This window comes from Chelmon rostratus, chromosome 18 (assembly GCF_017976325.1).
Source record: "Chelmon rostratus isolate fCheRos1 chromosome 18, fCheRos1.pri, whole genome shotgun sequence".
NCBI lineage: Eukaryota > Metazoa > Chordata > Actinopteri > Chaetodontiformes > Chaetodontidae > Chelmon > Chelmon rostratus.
The window spans coordinates 3,075,992-3,096,229 of record NC_055675.1 but is presented as its reverse complement, the minus strand read 5'-3'; the positions used below and the strand labels follow the sequence as shown (position 1 = coordinate 3,096,229).

Sequence of the window (20,238 nt, the reverse complement as noted above, 5' to 3'; positions counted from 1 at the left end):
AAATCAAAAATACATCAATCATAGAGTGGGAGCAGAGACAATAAAGCATCAGACAGAACAAGCCTTCTTGTTTCCTGTTGCTGTCCATAGTCACAAAGATAACATGCATCTAAGTCAGTATATGTGTATGAGTGGAGGCCTTCTGAAAAAATATATTTTCAATGTTTTTTGTCATATATGATATTTTAATGTTTCCTTTCATACATCTCACAGCTAGTCTGCATATTTGAAACATTTAAGATTTTTTTAATTTTCTGATTTTTAAACATTTTTACCTGCTGAAGATCCACAATGAAACGTGTCCATGTAAATACGCTGGTGATTCATAATCAGAGGACAGGCGTTACACTTTTTCATCTGTTGGTTTCTAACAGCTTTGTACCTACAGGTGATGCCTGTATAATTATGCTCCTAAACTAATCCGCCTAGCTCCAACCTGGACAACTTCTGTGTAAGACGACATGATCCTCACATGAAAACAAAACTCATCATCAGCGCACAAGAAAAGTGATGTGTTGTGTCAGCTTTTGGACTGTATTGGCAAGGTGGATGGTGAAAACCAGAAGCCAGTCTACCAATTCGCAACAAGTCTGGTAGGTTCATCTTGGATAAACATGTCAGAGGTACTGTGGAGCAAGGTTGTGTCCGCACACTTGAAATAAGCTTTTTTGATCAGTTTGGATGCCAAAGCAAAGATCTGACATGTTGTTCTTTCCTGTTAGGACTCTAGCAGTGGCATACTGAATTAACTGTGTTTTGTTCAGGTAGACTGGTGAGAAGGGTGCTACAATCATCTGTTCCCCATCAGACGTAGCCACAGCCCCATTTGATGAGCTCATGTACCTCTTTATCAACACCAGCCATCATATTCCACTTGTGTTCGTTTAAATTGATTTTAAATTCAATGTTTTCCTTCAGGGAGGGAAGTCGCATACAACCCTGATTCCAAAAAAGTTGAGACGCTGTGTTTAATGCAAATAAAAACAGGTGGCAATCATTTGCAAACTAACTGTGTTTACCAATAATGGTTTTAAGAAGTGTTCTCTATCATCACCTGTTTCCATGAACTGTTTAAAACATGGAGTCTTCAGTCTCTGTAATGTCACAGAGACTGAAGAGCCACCGTGGAGCCCAGTGACAGTGGCCATGCCCATAATTATGCATAATTTCCTTAATATATTTTAAACAAGTGAGTTATGTAAAAAATTACCCCCTGTACACTTGTCACAAATGGGGAATTAGCTGTAGAGACCACATATGAATTTCTGCTTTAAAGTTGGGCATTGTAGCCTGGGGGTCCATAGGGATTGACTCGTTTTTTAAATGTATGTCAAAAAGGATTAGCAAATTATCACATTCTGTTTTATTTATGTTTAAACACGTTCCCAACTTTTTGGCATCCGTGTTGTAGTTTGATGAAAACTTGAATATGTAATGTAATCTAAAAATATTAAGAATATACTACTACTAAGAATATGAAATCAACCCTTCTGATGGAGGCTTAAAAAAAGGAAGATATTTCATTTATGAACTCTGCAAAAACACTGTAGAAGGGGAACAACATTGGACTCAGTAGTAACTGATAAGGATACAAACAGTCTGGGCCCCTTCTTGAGCAGAGTGGAGAGTTTATTACTAAGAGGCAATTGAAATGTCAAGGTCTGTGGAGTGTAAGCATGAAGCTGTGGTTGGAGGCTGCTCTGAGAGCAGACAGGGAGTGAGTGGTGTGATGGCGGAGCTCCAGGCACCGATCTACTACCCTTAAGGTCAAACTGACACGCTGTGGATGAGCCCAGCATTTTCCCAGTAGAACTACAGTGGATAGAAGAGACACGCAGAGCCGTGGCTCAGCCGTCTGTTGTGGCCAAGCAAAAAATGGCAGCTGTTAGGCTGATAGCACTAGATAGCGTTGATTAAAGGAGAACTCTGGACCAGTTCTTCTTCTTACAGCTGCAAATCACAGAAGCCCAGCTCAGACAGTTTGTCAGCATGAGAACCAGAATCAGTTCACACGAGGTGCAGCAAGAGATCACATTATCTCACTGATCAGTCTGTGTTAGAAAGGAACTCCATCCCAGCTACTATTAGAGACCTGAAAGTGCACAGTTTACAGCTGTTTGTAGAGCTCATTTGAAGAAACAGTTCATTAGCACCCAGCTCGGACCTGACTGTCTTCAGTCTGTTTCTGCCGTGAACCTCCTTTCCTGTCTGCTGTCACCTGTTGCTATCTTGCTATCACCAGTCTGCCCTCATCTGCTTTCATGCATGTCTTTTATTATGGATTTGCTTTCATTTTGTCAGATTATTTGTGCATTTAATACACTGTGCATGCTTTTTACGTGTGCTTCGCATGTACACACTTTACATCTTATGTAGTCCATATTTCTATTAACATTCCCTCATTTCATTGTTTGGCTTGACTGCAAAAGTGCACCATTCTACTCATTCTGATTCTATGGTTTCTCATCCCAACTGTGCTGGTGAAAGCACAAACACTATTTCCACCACACAACTGTGTCTGAGGAGGAGGATTACACCGAGACATCAGTCGAACAACCCACGCCAGGCAGCGAGCTGGCCAGCAGAGAGAGAGAGAGGCAGAGGCGGCGACTGGTACTGTCTTCCTGTACACTCACAATATACCAACTAACCCCTGAACATCGAAATAATCAATGTTCAAGTCTTGACAATGTTTGAATGCCATTACATATACATTATATCCCACAGAAGGTATAGGTTTTATTCTAAAATGTGATAGAGGAAGCTATTTTATAATATTATGTGGTATTCATAGGGAGTATTCAATGTCTAAACTAATTACTAATATGTCTTTAATGTCAATAGATAATATGGATCTCAGTGTTTTAAATGGCACTAATAAAAGCAGTCTGAAACTGGAAAGAAAATAAGCCATGCAACGATACAACTACCCATATTGATGTCCTACCACCACTGTGGCTGATACGCAGGACATTTTGTTATCATGGTGAAATCTCTAAAAACTCATCATATCACACTGTTGCACTGGGTGACACGTTCCTTCACTAGTAGGAACACACACACTGTGCTTCATATTGATTCAGTCCCACAAACACTGTGCTGTTGCCCCAAATACTCACCAGAGCAGCAAATGTAGATTAATCCGCCCCTGAAAATAATCCCCTACAGAAGCACTATTTTCTCCTGTCTGAGTGAAATTTGCTATGAGCTTCAGTGACCACCTGTTTTAGGAAATGTTTAGGAGTCTTTATTCATGACCCATTTTTAAAGATTTCCATCTTCTTCAGCTGGAACCAATGGAAGCGTGGAATGCCACAGACAAGCAGGGATTGTAGGAAAGTATTGAGAGGCGGACTAACATTGTTGGTTTTGGTCATTTCATCACATTTGTTGACAGTAAGTAAAATGCTGAATATTGCCAGCCATATCCTTTAATTTAATGGTGGCCTGGGGCCCTTTATTCATCTGTTATGGCTCAGGTGGTGGGGTTTTGCATTTTTCTTTCTATTATTTGGGTGGACCAACCCTCTATGTTCAAGTACGTTTCGCTAAAATGGTGTGGCATGTTTATCTGATGTCATATGAGGTTGTATCATGTCATGTTCATGTCATGTGGCTGTCACGCTTTCTACTGTCTGTCATGCCATGTTACGTCATACTACGTTCATGTTGTGTCATGTCCTGTTTGTTGCATGTACCTGCATGTACGTATGGTAATGAATGGAGTGAAAGACAAAAGCAACCAAACTAAGTCATGCTATTGATTCTATTCTATCTATGTTGTATTAAACCAAAGCATTTCTTAACACGATTTACAGCAGTTTATCTTCCACAGTGCTGGTATGACAGGCAGCGTGGTGTCAGCTACAAATTCTGAAGTACACGGAAAGTCTGGTCTCTGTCTGCTGCTGAACATCCAGTATAACGTAGTTGCACAGTTGGGTTCGGGTTAAGGTTTATACACTTCAGTGTGTGCGGGGTGCTTGTTCCTCAGTAGCTGACCCGAGCAGCAGCACCTGGAGACAGAGCAGGAAATGGGATCATCTGTGTTAATACATTGTGCTGAGCCCTCTCCAGGTCATAAATTTCCTTTAAGTAGCAGCAGCAACACTGCAGGCTGAGCTGTCGATCCAGCTTCTGCCAGGACTCATGAGGACGATGCCAAGTCTCAGCTTGCCTGCACTGGTTTCACTTGTCAAACCAGCAGCCCATAAAGAGAAGCGAACGCAGCGCTTACTTGACGCATCTTGTGGAATGTCTTGATAGTGGATATAAGTGCTCAAATCATCCAAAGACATTCACTCTTATGTTTGCAGATGGAGTGTGTGTGTGTGTCTGTGTGTAACCTTGGTAAATAGGGTTAAAAGCAGGAACAAGTTCACTTTCCTCATAAAGTATCCATTATTGCTGACTTTGACAAAAATAAAGACCAGTAAATGCTCGGTGTGATGGATTACCTTTCTCTAACAATTTTGGAGTCTGTGGAATTTGTATTTCAAGCCATTAATGAGAACAGTAGCTGTCTGGAAGGTACATTTTCAGGAAGAGGATAGAAGCATTGGACCATTTGTGGAATTAGAAAAGCTTGTCGCTTGGCAGTAACCCACACAAGGGCTGGTTCCCCACTTACCTCTTTAGATATCCAGTCAAATAGACTGGGTTGCTTTTATTGCCCAGGATTTGATATTTCTGTTTGAGATTTGATCACAGCTTTTAAAAAGATGAAATTGAACCACATGTTTTTACGTGTCTCACTTAGTCTGGATAAAAATAATGTTTTTATAGGGAGAAGAAGGTCTAATGAAAAGGCCCCCTGTTGTTTGGAAGAGATGCACATAGAATTTATAATGACGTCTAGCTCATTGAAAAACATCCACTGAATAGCTGGGAAGCAGTCAAAGTCACTGGAGCCACTGGGAAACCAGAGACAGATCAAGGAGGCCCTTTAAATCAAGACGTTACCATCTCCCACATCTACAACCAACCTCAGTTCCATTCCAGACCATGAGATGTGGTTCAAAACACCAAAAAGCTAGTAAGTGGAAGTTTTATTGAAAATATTTTGTCACAGATTGTTGCTTTTACACTTCCGAGTCCTATCCAGCCTTTATGCTAAGCTAAGCAGCTGCTGGCCCAAGAGCGGCATTTTCTCTACTTCTCAGTATGAGGGGCTGTGAGCATTTTATTAAATAAAAAAAGTCACCACTATTTCTTTAAACTATCAGAAACAAGTGTACTTAACACAGGTGCTATAGAATATTTGTACAAAATGTATTTCAGTACAAAAAGCATCTCTATATCAATGTTTTTGCAAAAACATATAACTCAAAATGTACCGTGTGCTCTGGAAAAGTCAACAGAAGGGCAAGTTGCAGTATGGGATTTAGTTTGTAGTTTAAAGCGTACCCCTTATAAAACATAAAATGACTTGTATCTTTTTGAGAGGACTGTGCTGCAGCGGGGCTGATCAGTCACTGAATGGCACCAGCACAGTGAACAGCCACCCTTGGGTGACATCAAGTGGTCAACAGGAACAGCAACACTGGTTAGCCGCAGCAGAGCTCAGCTGCTGCAGCGCTCCCAAAAACTACCGTACACGTGAAAGTGATTGAGACAAAAGAGATTTTATTATAATAGAGGATATAAAATAAATATACATGACTTTTTTTCTCATTTAACAGTCATTTGTACAGTGAAATTTGGACAAGTTTGCTAAAAGCAGCTAAATAAATGTTTTCTTTTTTTGATTTTCCTCCATTGAGCTATTGCTGCCTTACCTGTAAATGCTATGAAAAGACAATACATTTAGGCCATACGTATATTTCAAACCTGTGCGCACGCACACACGTAATACAGAGAGAATGTAGAAGAGTAGACAGACGCCCCCACCTGCAAAGCATTCTGCTGATGCAGCTCAAGACTTAAGTACGTCGATCCATTAAAAAATGTTTCATTAAACAAGAGTTTGTTTTACGTCAGACCACAACATTAAATTTCTTCCACAACAGGGAACCATTTATTAAAAGAGACTCTGATGGGATAGAGGACTATTGCAACCACGTTTTGTGGCACAAGCAGAACGAGGCTTGCCATTTGAACGGCACGGAGGGCATTGAAGGCATCGCAGAGACTTGCAGATGGAGCGTCTGTCCGTCTGTACAAACTGCTGAGAGAGGGCGACGACAAGTGCTTACGTTCTCCATTGGAAAAAGACAGGCACATGCAATACTATCAAAAAGGAGGAAATGTGAGAGGAGAGCGGCCTCGAGGTGCACTAGATTTCATATAGGCGTGTACTAATGTGTGTCTGTCCATATCTACACACAGAGAGAAGAATCATCTGCCGGATAACTTTCATAGCACTGCCAGAACTTTAGTGTCTAAAGCAAGACATTAAAAAACATTAAATACTTTTTTATTTACCACTAAATATTTGAGCAACAACAGTGCATTAAAAGACAATTATTGTATCAATATCTCAATGAGAAATTCTTAAAATGTGTTTTTATGTACAGCATTTCAAAACACACTTATAACTGCGCTTCAGTAATGTGTGAGGACAATATCTATTAGAAGAGAAAACAAGAGCGAATCCCCCGTCAGGATTGTTTGCAGTCTTTAGAGGTGAGACACAATGAACTGAAAGAAAATAGATTCAGCTGTTAGCTTCCACATTGTGTAAATAACAATATGCTACATAGTAATGAGGAAAAAAAGAGGACATAGACCCAAAGAGCTAACAGAGGAGGAGGCGTGACGATACAAACATAAAATGATATTTAAAAAAAAATCATCTGGAACAAATTCCCATGACATCTTTAGAAGATGAACGACTACAAAAAGGCACCATCCACACAAATAAAACCGTGGATTCTTATCATTCCTGTAAAAACAGTGACACTGTGGAATATCTGCGTGACAAAGTCGAAACCAACCTCAAGAAGCCGGCGAGTGATCCCAAACAACGGCGTCACCTTCATTCTACTGTACATTGAGGTGGCATGAACACATTCAGTAACTAGACATGATTTCATGTGAGCATATAGAGAGGAGATGACTCTAAAATAACCAGAAATACCGTCTAGTGATGCCTGCTTTGTCTGACAGAGGTCCCTTTCTATAGCTACTATAGTTAAGGCAGAGGAAAGTTAAAAAAAATGGGTATTATTCATAGATGTATGGAAATAATAAATATGATTGTATACTATCCATATATATGCATTTCTTTACAATAGTTCATTTAGAGTACATTTCAAAATGCTGTGGAAAAAAGGACGAGTGAGCGCTGTCTCCGACTACTGTACTCAATATTACACAAGGAATGATACACATCACCCATCGAAATATAATAAAAGCTGTCAACTGCAAAACCTAAGCAACCTAAGTGAAAGCTTTAGTCTGGGATTTTTTTGCATAGGAGTTATTTGACAGTAATTTGTCTCCCACTGGAGCCTCATGCTCAATAATACTTGTGACACCTCGCTTGTGTGGAGAGAGAAATTTACAACAAAGCGTCTTAACGTATCCTCGCTGCTACTCGGTTTGACTTCAGATACACACACCAAAGGGAGGAGAAAACCTTTGAATAGCTGCTGGTTTTGATCCCCATCACATACGCGTCTGCCTGGATCTGCCTGCCAGACTGTCAGAACAAAAGTGGACAAGATGAACCCGACAACTACAGCAACGCACGCCGTGAAGAGAGCGCGTCCGAAACGCTTTACAAGTACATTCAGGCTGGAGTCTCATTACCTGAAGTTTGTCTTTTGAGCTGCACTAATCAGTATTTGTTTAATTAACAAGAAAACTATCAAAATAACTATGTGTCATGTGAAAGGGGTCACTTCCAGGGACAAACCTGCAGAGGATTATCACCGGACTCTGCAGTCCCACTCAGACCTATTCAGTGTTCCAGCTTCTTTTAGCGCGTTGTTTTGGTCCACAAACTCTGCTCTTATCGACCTCATTTACAGCCGCAGGCAGCTGTTTGCAGTGGAAAAACTAGCTGTCTAGCACCAAATGGCAGATGGACAGTTTGCAGCTAGCAACTGTACATAATAAAATATCCAAGCCAGCCAAAGAGCCAGATAATAGAGCCAGATTTATTCAGGAGTTGGAAACCACAATGGAGCCAAAAGGACAGTGAATATTGGATTCATGTCCTGGTGGCCAGAAACACGACTCCAGAAGAATTCTAGTGTTGCTCCATGTCTACAAGTTGTTAGATAAGCCACTGTTTGGCAATGCATTAGCCATATCAACTTCATAGAGAGCTGAAGTGAAACCAGAACTGTTCTGTTCCACAGGCAAGAAAACCTTCCTCAAAGTCTTTGCAGGTCAAAAGCCTTGCAAGACGATCTTTCATATAAAAATATGCCTGTTTCACTCTGTATGTCTAAATAAGGCTCATTCAGTTTTACTCTATATTGTTTATGTAACATTTCTATTGTCAGCTTCTAACAAACAGTATTTCCCCAGTTTATGGGGAAATGGCAGATTACACACAGCTGAGAATAAATACTGGAAATATGACATTAGAACAGAGCACTGGTGGATATTTTGGATATGAAAGAAATGAAGTGACAGTAACAGAAGTTCCAGTGCTGCGGCTACACTGGTATTCTTTCATGTGAGCTGTAATTTTTTGTATGCTAACAAATGAATCTTTGTCAATCCTTAAAGTCGTGATGTTTTAAACTTCTAGTAGCTTGTAATAGTGCTGCTGTGCTGCTGATTAGTGCTACAATATGAACAGGGGAGCCCACAGTTTGGGCATGATGTCATGACTTCAGCTCTCCATAAAGTGATGATTTGTCATTGCTATGTTATGCTATATTTTTTTTCTGCTCACTTGAAGTTGCCAAAAAAAAATAAAAATAAATGCAGCTTTAAATATGAGTAAAATGTACAAGATCCAGCCTGCCATGTTTTAGTCAACCAAACACTGATATAATCAAAAATTAGCATTTTTTTCAGTTTGTGCCATTAAACACTTAAAAAAAGAAGAAGAAAATATGACTTTTTTAAAAATATGTCATTTTAGAATGACGCTGCTGCAACTTGTCAGATTAAAATGTCAGGACTGGACACAGGTTCATCTGCACTTGTTTCCAATCCCTCCAATTGCATGTTGATTTTGCTGAAAAAAGTGGAACTGAAAATGAAACTTTTTGCAGTTTGGATGGAAGTGGCCCCAAACCCGCAACACTGACTGTAATCCACCTGGCTGATGCAGAATAAGAGCCGGCATGCAACAACACTGAGGAGTCACTGAAGAGATTTTGCAGAGAGAGTCTCTCTTACATTTGAGACACATCCAGGTATCAAAGCATGAACCAAATGCCTTAAGGAGACATGTTTGAACACAGAGGTGGAAATAATAATCAGTATCATCTTACTGAGAACAAAGCAGGTGGTTACTTTCCTCATCAGTGAGACATGACTGGATTTCTGGAGACAATATCAGTCGGATACTACAACACGCATGACTTGCATGTTCAGGTGAAATTGCTTTAACTCGTGCAACAACATATCTACTTGTATACTTGCAGTTTTACAAAGGACAGAGGTCCAGTTCTCTTTTCAACCACAAGGTGTCAGTGTTTGCTCATCCCACTGCAGGCCACACGTCCGCCTAATACAGCTCTACCTCCCCCCACCCTGCTGTGGCCATGTCTGTGTTGGAGCAAACGCAGCTACAGTTACAGTCAAGTAATTGGGTGCATTCTTTAATACAACCTGCACGAGCGGCCGGTCACGTGACTGAGCAGGACCAGTGAGGAGGGAGCAAGTTGTGGGGAGACAAAAAGGAGGAGGGGAGTAGAAAGCAAGCCTCACTTTGACGCTTGCCCTTGAACATTTGTTTAACTGGGTGTAGTATACAGGTGCTTTACTTCAGTAAAAATAATAAAACAACAATGTAGAAATACTCTTTACAAGAAAAAGTCTTCCATTGAAGATCAGCCAGAAGTATTTTCAGCAACATTTGCATCAAGTATTAAAAGTAGTAGAGTAAGTAACATTTGCTGTTAGAGCTGTTGTAGAGGCAGCTATTTAAACTGCTTTATATACAAGGGCCACAATGTCAAGAGGAATTCTGGCTTTGAAGAGGTCCTAAAAACTTTGTCACAGCTTTTCTTCAAACAGGAAATCTGATAATGCAGCTGCTAATTTCAGCTTGTTTTTATTTCAAATGAATCTGTACAAAGACCTGACTGTATGAGCTGCACTAGAAACCTGAAAAATAACACTTGATTTAGAAAATGGATTCTCATTGAAACAGGCTGGATTATTCTGACTGTACTGGATTTTTTCACATATATTTTAAAGAAATGAATATTTGTTGGAAAAAAAGGCATCAGGGAAGGAATCTTCATTCTAGCGGTAACTAGTACCTCAATCTCTTGAATAAATGTAGTGGAGTAAAAAATATAATATTTCCTCTGAAATGTAGTGGAGTAGAAGTATGAAGTAAGGAAACAGTGACATTTTGGGAAACTTCTAACTATAACCTCTTCACTTTTTTTGCGGAGAGTTAGACGAGAGCAATGATATCATTCTCGTATGCTAAACATCAAACTACAGCCAGCAGCCAGTTAGCTCATCTTAGCATAAAGACTGGAAACAGGAGAAACAGCTACCGTGGAAACAGACAGACTCAGGGTTTCGCCCCTCTGTTTCCAGTCTTTGTGCTAAGCTAAGCTAACTGGCTGGTGCTTCATATTTATCATACAGAGTGGTATCGACCTTCTCATCTCATCAAGCTGTGCTTTCACGTACAGTGCTTGGGTGACTGTACTCACATTCCACCACTGAATGTATTACAAGATGGACTCATGACATCACAAATAAAACAGACGCACAGGCAGGTGGCTTCCTGTATACACGCCTGAAAAGGACAAAGAGGAAAGAATACTTGTCGTAGAGGCACTGAGGATTTACACTGCACATTTCTAGCAATACTTAGTTTGATTATTGTTGCTCGTGCCTCCTTGTTGTATTAGAGAACGCACCCACGTGTCTCTACCAAACCATGTGTGTGTGTCACAGAGGGTCGCAGTGGACGAGGACGAGCGTCCCAACAACGAAACCCAGCCACGTTTGTTCCAGCTCTTCGCAGATCAGTTCAGCGATCAGTGCAGTTCTAGTAAGTCAAAGGATAAACAACATGCATAAAAAACATACTGTACACACTCGCACACACACACTCACACACACGCGCTCACAGGGCAACAATGATACATTAAAACTTTAAAAAAACAATCTGACATCAGGCAGTAACAGTCTCATGGAGCATATAAGGGGGGGGCGTACTGTTAGCTGCCCTGTACGTTTATGCGCACGTTCGTGTTCGGAAACCTTGAAAGTCTTGAGGGTCCACGATAAGTCGGGTGTCAGAGCAAAGTGTCCACCGGCAGCTCCTGGACAAGAAAACACTCCAGAGCCGCCGGCCACAAACGAGAGGCGTCCAACCTGCTGAATACGCTGTCGTCACTGTCAGAGGAAACAAAGCTCGGCTGTCAAATGCTTCTTATCTCTAAAGGTAGTGGAGTGAATCAGAATATACAGAACTTAGAGCTGTAAAAACACATCTACTTTTCTTACTTTCCAAATCCAAATCTAGAGAAAGACAGGTCCAAATATAGAAACCCTATGATAAGAAGATTAAGTTAAATTGCGCATTTAATATTTCCCTGCAATTGCATCAGCTCAAGAGCCGATGTTTTCTGTGTAGAAACATGTGACTGTCTTCTTTTCTTAAAAGGACAGGGTCGGCTCCAGCTTCTTCTGCTTTTTGATTATCCAAGGTAAATAGTACACTAGAGATAACAATAAAGGGCTTTTCCTCCTGTGTATCGTTTCATCCCATCACTTCCATATTTAACAATATTTACAGTGACATCAACTATCAAGGTAAACTTGAAAACTCTAGCAAATAAGTGAGAGGAAAAAAATCAAATAGAAAAAGGTGCTATATAATGTACATATATGAACACAGCTGCGATTCTTCCTCGTGAGGAACGTTGCGTTTGTAAGTGCCATGGTTCTGAGTCTGTGTGTGATGCCTTCGCATCTATCTTACATTATTTTCAGTTGCTTTAAAAACGCTCCACCAGCCCAACGAGGCAGAGCTCCGTCTTACATTTTTTTTGGTTCCTATGTTTGTTCGCCGTCATGTTCTGGTGCCGCTGGAGGCTTGAAAAGGAGGATGGTTGAGGTGGAATGATGATGTGATGCACGGAGGGAGGTCTGACCGGGATGAGGGGGCGACGCCTCGGCCGGAGTCGAGGGTGTGCTGTGACGTGTGGTTGGAGGAGGAGGGGCCGACTCCTCTGCTGGTTAAGAGCGACTGGAGCCTCAGTAGCGGTGGGTCTGGTGGGAGTACTGGGAGCTCTGCTGGGAAGACGACGAGTATCCCATGGTGCTCTGGGGCTGAGTGGAACCCTGGACGTTGCTTTGGTAACCAAGGCGGGGGCCGGAGTGCTGACGGAAAGACAGAGAAAGGTGGAGAGAGTGTCAGTGATGGGATCTTACTGCTAATATCTGTAACTCTGACTGTATGTGTGCAGTTTTGAGAGGGCAATCAATGAATCTATTTATTATTTATTCAATAACTGAATTAAGATTAAAGGCTGTGTGGTTTCATGGGGAGTTACACACTGTAACTAGTTTTTAGCGAGCAGCATTTGGAGTCTACACCGCTTGGAGCAGCTGTGAGCGCGCGCCAAAGCTTTGGGTTCATCCTGCAGGTCCTGCAGGCTGCAGAGTGTTTTGAGCTTAGACCCAAATACTTCCAGTCCTCAGAACTGGCACTGTAATGTAACAGAGAGTCAGAGGAAGGGGGGAGAACAAGACGCTGCACATATAGATGGAGCTTTTATAAGATCGGGAAAGTTTTGTTTAGAGTGAGCCGTACTTTTCTCCACCTTTCAGCACAGAGACTGCAGAGAGCGAACTTCTCTTCACACATCACATCTATAACATCACCTGCTGAAATATCCATCAAAACACAGCTAGAAATGTGACTCAGGCTAGTCTGAAACATGTTAGAGTCAATGTCTGACTCTCAATAATGTCAATCAGGTGTCACTGGATGGATCTGGGATTTTGTAGAAATGGTTGGAGTGTTTGTTGTCCGGAGCTGGCTGTGTGTCAGACTCTTTCTTTTAAGTCTATTAAACACTTGCAGCATCACGCAGCAGCTGAAACCATGACTCCACCTTTAAACTGGGACAGCCATGTGTGCATTTACACACAGCAGCCGTGGCTTTGGTGTCTGACTGCAGATTTCGCCCTTGATGCTAAGCTAAGCTAATCACCTAGCTCCATATTAAGTGGAAAGATGTTTTAGTGATATCAATCTTTACATCTAACTATTGGCAAGAAAGTGAATAAGAGTACGAAAGCAGCATTTTAGTACATTTGCACTTCTGAGGTTGTGTACTGTATTTTAATATTTCCATTTTATACCATTTTACTCCACTACAGTTAAGAGAGGACTATTCTTCTTTTTACTCCACTGCATTTATTACATCTTTAGTGGCTTTTCGGATTACAATTTGACATAAAAACCACAGGATACGCATACTGAGCTGAGGCTGCTCGTCATTGATGCAGTCTTCCATTGAAGACACGAGTTCTCAAACATTTTCAGGTGAATATCTGTTTGAGGCCCAAACAGGTGAAACTCATCACACAGAACAGCAAAGATCAGAGAAAAGTTTGAAGAATGAAACAAATGTGTGTGGCTGAGCATTGTTTTGTCTTCTTTCGTCTTTCATTAATCACTTCTTATTTGTCTTTTGTATTTTTTATTTCCCATTGCCTTGCTATTGCTATTTCTATTGGTGAAACACAGAATTTCCCCAGCTGGGGCTAAATAAAGTTTATCTTATCTTATCTTAATTTATCTTTATGAGCCCTCAGATTTATCTACTGACTGTAGTTTGGGGGGCACTATTTAGACCACCAGACTGTAGTCCAGCAGTTCCAGCAGTAAAATGCTGCTCTAACACCGATGCAGTCCAAGAATGACTTCCATGATCATGAAAATCAGCTGCCGTGGGGAAGATAGGGTTGTTGTTGATTGGTTTTATAGGGACAGGCAACCAATTTTACACTTCAACACTTGAACATCAGTTTACTCGTCATGACGAAGCTTTTAAAAACAGCTGTCTGGGTACGTTTGTCAAGCTCCTGGCTTTGTATCTCAACTCTGCCTTGGAGACTACACATTAACAGAAAGCTTGCATCACAAACTGGGGCCTTAGAGTTTGAAAGATATGAGTGTTTACCAGGTAGGGGGGGTCTCACGGCTGTGGCTCAGAAGGCAGAGTGGGTAGATCTCAGTCAGATCAGTGATTCGATCCCTTTGGCAAGGTACTGAGCCCCACACTCAATGTGTGTGTCAATGGAAGAATGTGAACGTGCTGTGAAGTGCTTTGAGTGGTTGGTTGCTATATAAATGCAGTCCATTTAACATTATGGTATGGTAAGATCTGGTGTTTCTGAGGTTTGGAAATAAAAGTCAGCATTTCTCAGCCTTTGCTCAGTGAAACACCACTTTAAACAGTTGTATTATTCATTTAATGGATCAAACACGTTCACCAGCAAAGAGAAAGAAGACGAAAAGTGATAAAGTGTGAAGCTGGACATTCAAACTCGCTGCTGCAATCAGCGTGAAGCTGGCTGTGAGGACCGGGACCTCAGCTGAACTGATTACATATCTACGCCACTCAGTCCAGGTCACATGTACAACATTGCATCATTTAGGAGAATGAATGGAGAGTGGTGCATGGTGGGATAGCCTGCAGGGCCTGGATCAATGAGGGGAAAAGTAGGATGCCGGCAGTGACGGCGCTGTCAGACAGCTAGCCACCCTCCCGGTATGTCAGCCCACTCCGCTGCTTTATTTATACATCTGCTGAGGCCTGACAGCTACCAGCTGTCCCACATGCAGCCTCAGCCAATGCTATATATACCCATACATGTGATGTGCTTTTACGCCGGCCTGATAGTGTCACCATACAGAGGCACTGAACATGTGCAGTGCCCTCACTGACAAGCTCTCCTGGCCCTGCCCTTATTTAATCACACCCTTTCCTCCACTCAGAAATCTCCCACTCTCAGTCCTGTGATAAGACTTGAGCCAAAGATCACACAGAGGCCAGAATAGGAAGCAGAAGCTTGCAGGCACCACAGTGACCTGCTATCAGCTCTGCCAGCAGGACAATGTGGAATGCTCAGTCTTAATCAGTAAGCCGTTGTTGTTTGGTGTATTATATGTGTATGTGTGTGTGTATGTCTCAACAGATACAAAACACACAGATTACACACACACACACACACAGATAACACTGCTGACATTCCATAACATCCGTGTACGGACCCCTGCAGTTCCTCCACTTCTTTCTGATGTGCAAAAAAGTTGAGGATAAATCCTTCTGCAGCATTGGCAGGCTACAAGACAGCTACTGGAATGTCAGGCTGCACGTGAGAGTTTTCATTACTGCTTCATCAGGTGATTGTTTTGTTACTAATCAAATATATTTAGTCTATAATATGTCAGACTATGCCATGCACAATGTCCCAGAGTCCAAGGTGACGCCTTCCAAATGCTTGTTTTGTCTGTCCCAAAGACATTACATGAACAATGATATTTAACACAGAACAGTAGAAAATTAGATCAGTTCATTTCCCTGAATTAACGAACTATTTCACCACCGTCAGTTAGTGAATAGGTGCATTTGTAAGATCACAAATGTTGCTGTCATATCATTTGATGGTGATGCTGACTTCAGTCTTAAGTGAGTTCTCACATCCATACTAAGTGAACAGTGTAGGACTCCTGGGCCTTATTACGCATAGCTACACACATACATATGAGTATAATATAGTATTCTATCTGTAAATGTGTTTGAAAATATCCTGTCGCTAAAATAAAGGGATTGTCAAGTCAATTAAATAACTGAAAAATCAAAGGATGTCATCACATTGATGAAAAAATCCTGTAAATCAAAGTTTGCCAAAAATGGCACAAAGGGTCTTCAACCTCTGTATAAATGGTATACAGAGATGGCCCTGAACCCAATGTTCTTACTGACGATGTCAAAAAAAGGCGAAGCAAAAGTTACTCAAACAGGAAGAAGCAGTGGATTTGGGGACTATTTTCAGATGTGGATAAATCCACATTTGGTGTGCTGCTAGTGTTTCCTGCAGCAGGTATACAGCTGTGTGTGGGACTGAAAACTACAGTTCATGGTAATGAACAAACATGTCTTCCAGTGCAATATAGTGTGACTTTTTCATAGTTTTATGGAAACAATGGAGGCACAGAGGAGGAAGTATCAGGCTTTGAGACACACTCAATACTTGCTAGTAGGATCAGTTCACTGCTGGTTTGGGTGTTTTCATGAGATTTGTTGACAGGAAGGAAAAATAGAGAATATCAGAAGCCAGCCACTACCTCCTGGATATTAAACTTAAAATGTGAAATCCCACCAACCTGGTACTCTGACTGTAGCACCCCAGTGCCTGAGGAGGCCCCAGAGGGCCCAATCCGAGGTTTCTTGTTGGGGGGGCCCTGGTCCTGGCCGTGTTGTAAACCCCCGCCAGCGGTGCCCCCCGTGGTTCCGGTGGTGCCGTTGGTTTGGGCCGAGCTCTGCTGGGAGGTGGCCTGCTGGGCTGCTGTCTGCTGCTGGTTCTGGGCCTGAGTTTGGCCTGTCGTCTGCTGGTGCTGCTGGGTCTGGTTCTGCAGACGGACACATGGGTTAACCAATAAACAAGTTTTGATCACAAGTTTTGTATCAACAAACATTTAAGTGGCTCTAAATGGTATGACATATCTTGGAATAACTGTGCAAATGATCATAAAAAGTCGAATTCAAGATGATCTATGATCTAGGTGGATGAGTTTTACTCTAATTGGCAGAATCGACTGTGTGAAAATGAATATATTACCAAGGTTGCAGCATCTGGTCACAGTGTTAACGTACACATATTCATAATTAACTATTTGTATCTTAGCATGCATATTAGTTGCATATCGGCTCTTTGTCATTATAAAGCACTTATTAATGCCTGATGGTGGGAGTCGGGGGTAAGGGTTTTTAAGGGTTAGGGTTAGTTTACTGAGATTATAAATCATGTGCAACAACTTCTTTACTTACTATCAATAAGTAGCTATTGCGGGAAAACCCTTAGTTAATGGCCTAGTAGTTCTATAATATGGTCATGCAGAATAAGGCATTAATAAGTACTTTATAATGGCTAATGAAGAGCCACTAATATGCATGCTAGGAGGCAACCAGTTGATGGTGAATATGTGTACCCTGATATATCTTTTCCAGTCCTGCACTACATTACCTCAAACTTGTTTTTTTAAAGCCTCTACACACAGATTTGAAGGTTTTTATGGACTTGTAAAACAACCAGAATATCTATGGGTTATAGATTAGAAGGCCTCTCATTACCCAGTTTTGAAAGTATTATTTTGCAGCTCAAATGGACTTTATTTCATCCTGTTTTGAGGGCGATGGTGTCCCCTCCTGGATGCAAATTGGATTTTATTCGCTACAAGAACAGATATTCAGTGATTTTAGTTATAAATGGAACTCCAGAACTATATCAACAGGATAGACAACCCGAGTTGATTACAATACGGCCGGATATGACTCATGGAAGTCTTGGGCTGAAGACGGAAGTGTGACCAACATCACCTCTGAGATAAAATGAACTCATACCAATGACTCTATATCACAAGAAGCCAGCATTTGCTTTGTCACAAAAGAAAAAATGACATAAAAAAGGAGGAAATATTACCCTGGAATGACTTTACCCGTGTTTACACTGATGTGGAGAAACTGCTTCACGAGGAAAACATATACAAACATTACATTTCTAAAATGTACTCCATGCTGTCGAATGAGGTCAAGGTCAAGGTAACCGACTCAATAAAAGCATTTTATCATGCTTTTATTGAGTCGGTTTTAACTTTTTCACTCGTGTCATGGTTTGGAAACCTGTCCATAATAGAAAGGAACTCGTAAAGGTCTCAAAATCTAAAGCGAAATACCGCTGGGCAGAATTATGTCAATACAGTTTATCAGCTACTGTTACTTGTCTGGTCCTATTGTTCCTGTCTGTCCAGCCATTTAGACATTTATACACATGACTTTCTGCTACCTACTGGCAATATCTACCTATGTAATGATTCAAAAAGTCCTCAACTTAAATAGTTCTTTTACTGCAATCAAAGCTCTATCATTCTTGGCAGTCAGTAAGTGCACCTGTTTCTGCACTAGAAATGACATTCAGACTCCTGATTCCTGATTACATCATAGTCATACAAAACATTTCCATGTAACTAAAGATTTTGTTTTTGTAATTTTCAGATTTATTTTTAATAACTTTGCACATGACAAACCACCAATGAAACCCTGCTTACAGCTTTCACTTCAGTCTGTAACGTAGCACAGGCTCAGCAGTCTTTGTTTGTTTGTGCATGTCCATGTTGGATTGAATTTGTGTCTTTTGCCACTCTTTTCACGCCCCTCACACCCCCCACTCTGAAGCAACACACACTTGCTATCTGGACGGCAGCTGCTAATGTGGAGCAGGGGCTTCACAGACACCACAAGCAGATGTCTGTCCGAGCTCACGTGTACCTGCTTTGGTATGGCTTTTTTCTAACAAAGCGCTTTCTGTCTATTGTGATGCAACGATGAGACGTGACGGGCCCAACAAAGTGTTCAGATCCTTTAGTTAAGCACTTAAAATCCTACTTCCATGAAAGCACAGCTGCACATAATGAATGACATTATTGAAACGGAAGAATCAAAGTTTTGAGCAGCGTTTTCCTGTTGTAGCTGCTGGAGGTGGAACTAGTTGCAACTATGTTATATGCAGTTAGCTACTTTAAATCAGTGGTACCAAACAGAAAAAAACAACAGTATGTGAGAGCTTTAGAAGGGGAAATGTCTCTCCAACACCTCTGAAACATGACAAGGAGCCACAACTCTCCAGCAATGTCTATAAGCTCATCATGTATTATTAGGTCAGATTGTAATCTGAAAAGTAACTAATAACTAGTAACTAAAGCTGTCAAATAAATGTAGCTAGTAGAACTAGAATGAAATAGGAAGTACCTCAGAAGAGTCCAGTACTCGATTAGATGTACTTAGTTACTTTCCACTACTGGGGCCAATCCTGCTGCACTGTGTTTCTGCATGCACAGTGTGTCCCTGCCTCTGGCAAAGTCACAGCTGAATCCCTCTAGTGATTTATTACACTGTAAAAATAGCTGAAAGAACAGGGAAGAGACTGTTGACGCTAATGGCCTGCAGATTTCAGTCCCACTGTAACGCAACATTGTTGAATATGTAACAAAACCTGCTCTTTTATGGGTGGAGAGTAAAACTGTCCAGATACATCTGGTACACTGAGATGATAAAAGCAGCCTGTCCATCCTACGGTGCCTAAAAGCTTCAAAGCTGGCAAGCTGTAATTGAGAGTCCCACAAGTCCCCAAAACATTCCACAATAAAAGAACAGAGCCTGAAAAATAAATGGAGCTCTCTGTGAGATGAGTCTTCAGGGGAAATTTCTCTCTCTTCAGCACAAATGACAGAAAACGATCCACTGCCAGAATCAAACCACCCACTCATGTTGAATTTTAATACAGCTTCAAATACAGTGACATGACTTCTGCCAGGAGCGACACTGTTCTTACACTTAAAAACCTAAATTACTCCCAAAACTACATTTGACAAATTAGACAAGTTAATCTCAGTATTTATCTGGCAAAGAAAGCGACCAAGAATTAGACTAAAAACGCTACAGTTACCTAAAGCAAGGGGAGGGTTCAGACTCCAAAATTTGAGATATTATTTCTGGGCTGCACAACTAAAACCATTAATAGTCTGGATTCAGGACCATTCATATACATGTTAGCTCGATATTGAAAAGAGCTTATGTGAAAGACCTCTAAAGTCCCTGCCATTTTTAGATGTCCATTCAAAAAAAATAAATATGGGACAATGGACCAAAAACACGTTAAAAATATGGAAGACAATAAAATGTACATTTGGCCTGTCTAAAACAATTTCAGCACTCACTAATATTGGATATATAAATGAGTTTATGCCCTCTAAATTAGATGCAGGGTTTGGAAAATGGTCCAAGTATGGGCTCGCCAACTTACATCAGCTCCACAATGCTGGTAATTTAAAATCATTTACAC

The 20,238-nt window shown here is 41.1% G+C and overlaps 1 protein-coding gene across 1 annotated transcript in view; it reads right to left on the bottom strand.

Moving 5' to 3' along the window:
* Nucleotides 1-5,612: 5,612 nt before the first annotated feature.
* cdk19 (cyclin-dependent kinase 19) overlaps nucleotides 5,613-20,238 on the bottom strand; it is a 61,067-nt gene continuing 46,441 nt past the window's right edge. Inside the window, exons 12-13 of the mRNA XM_041958631.1 lie at nucleotides 16,505-16,750; nucleotides 5,613-12,483 (exon numbers count right to left, since the gene is read on the bottom strand). Of these exons, the coding sequence (XP_041814565.1) occupies nucleotides 12,358-12,483; nucleotides 16,505-16,750 (372 nt within the window). The 3' untranslated portion in view covers nucleotides 5,613-12,357. The remainder of the gene's footprint in view (nucleotides 12,484-16,504; nucleotides 16,751-20,238) is intronic.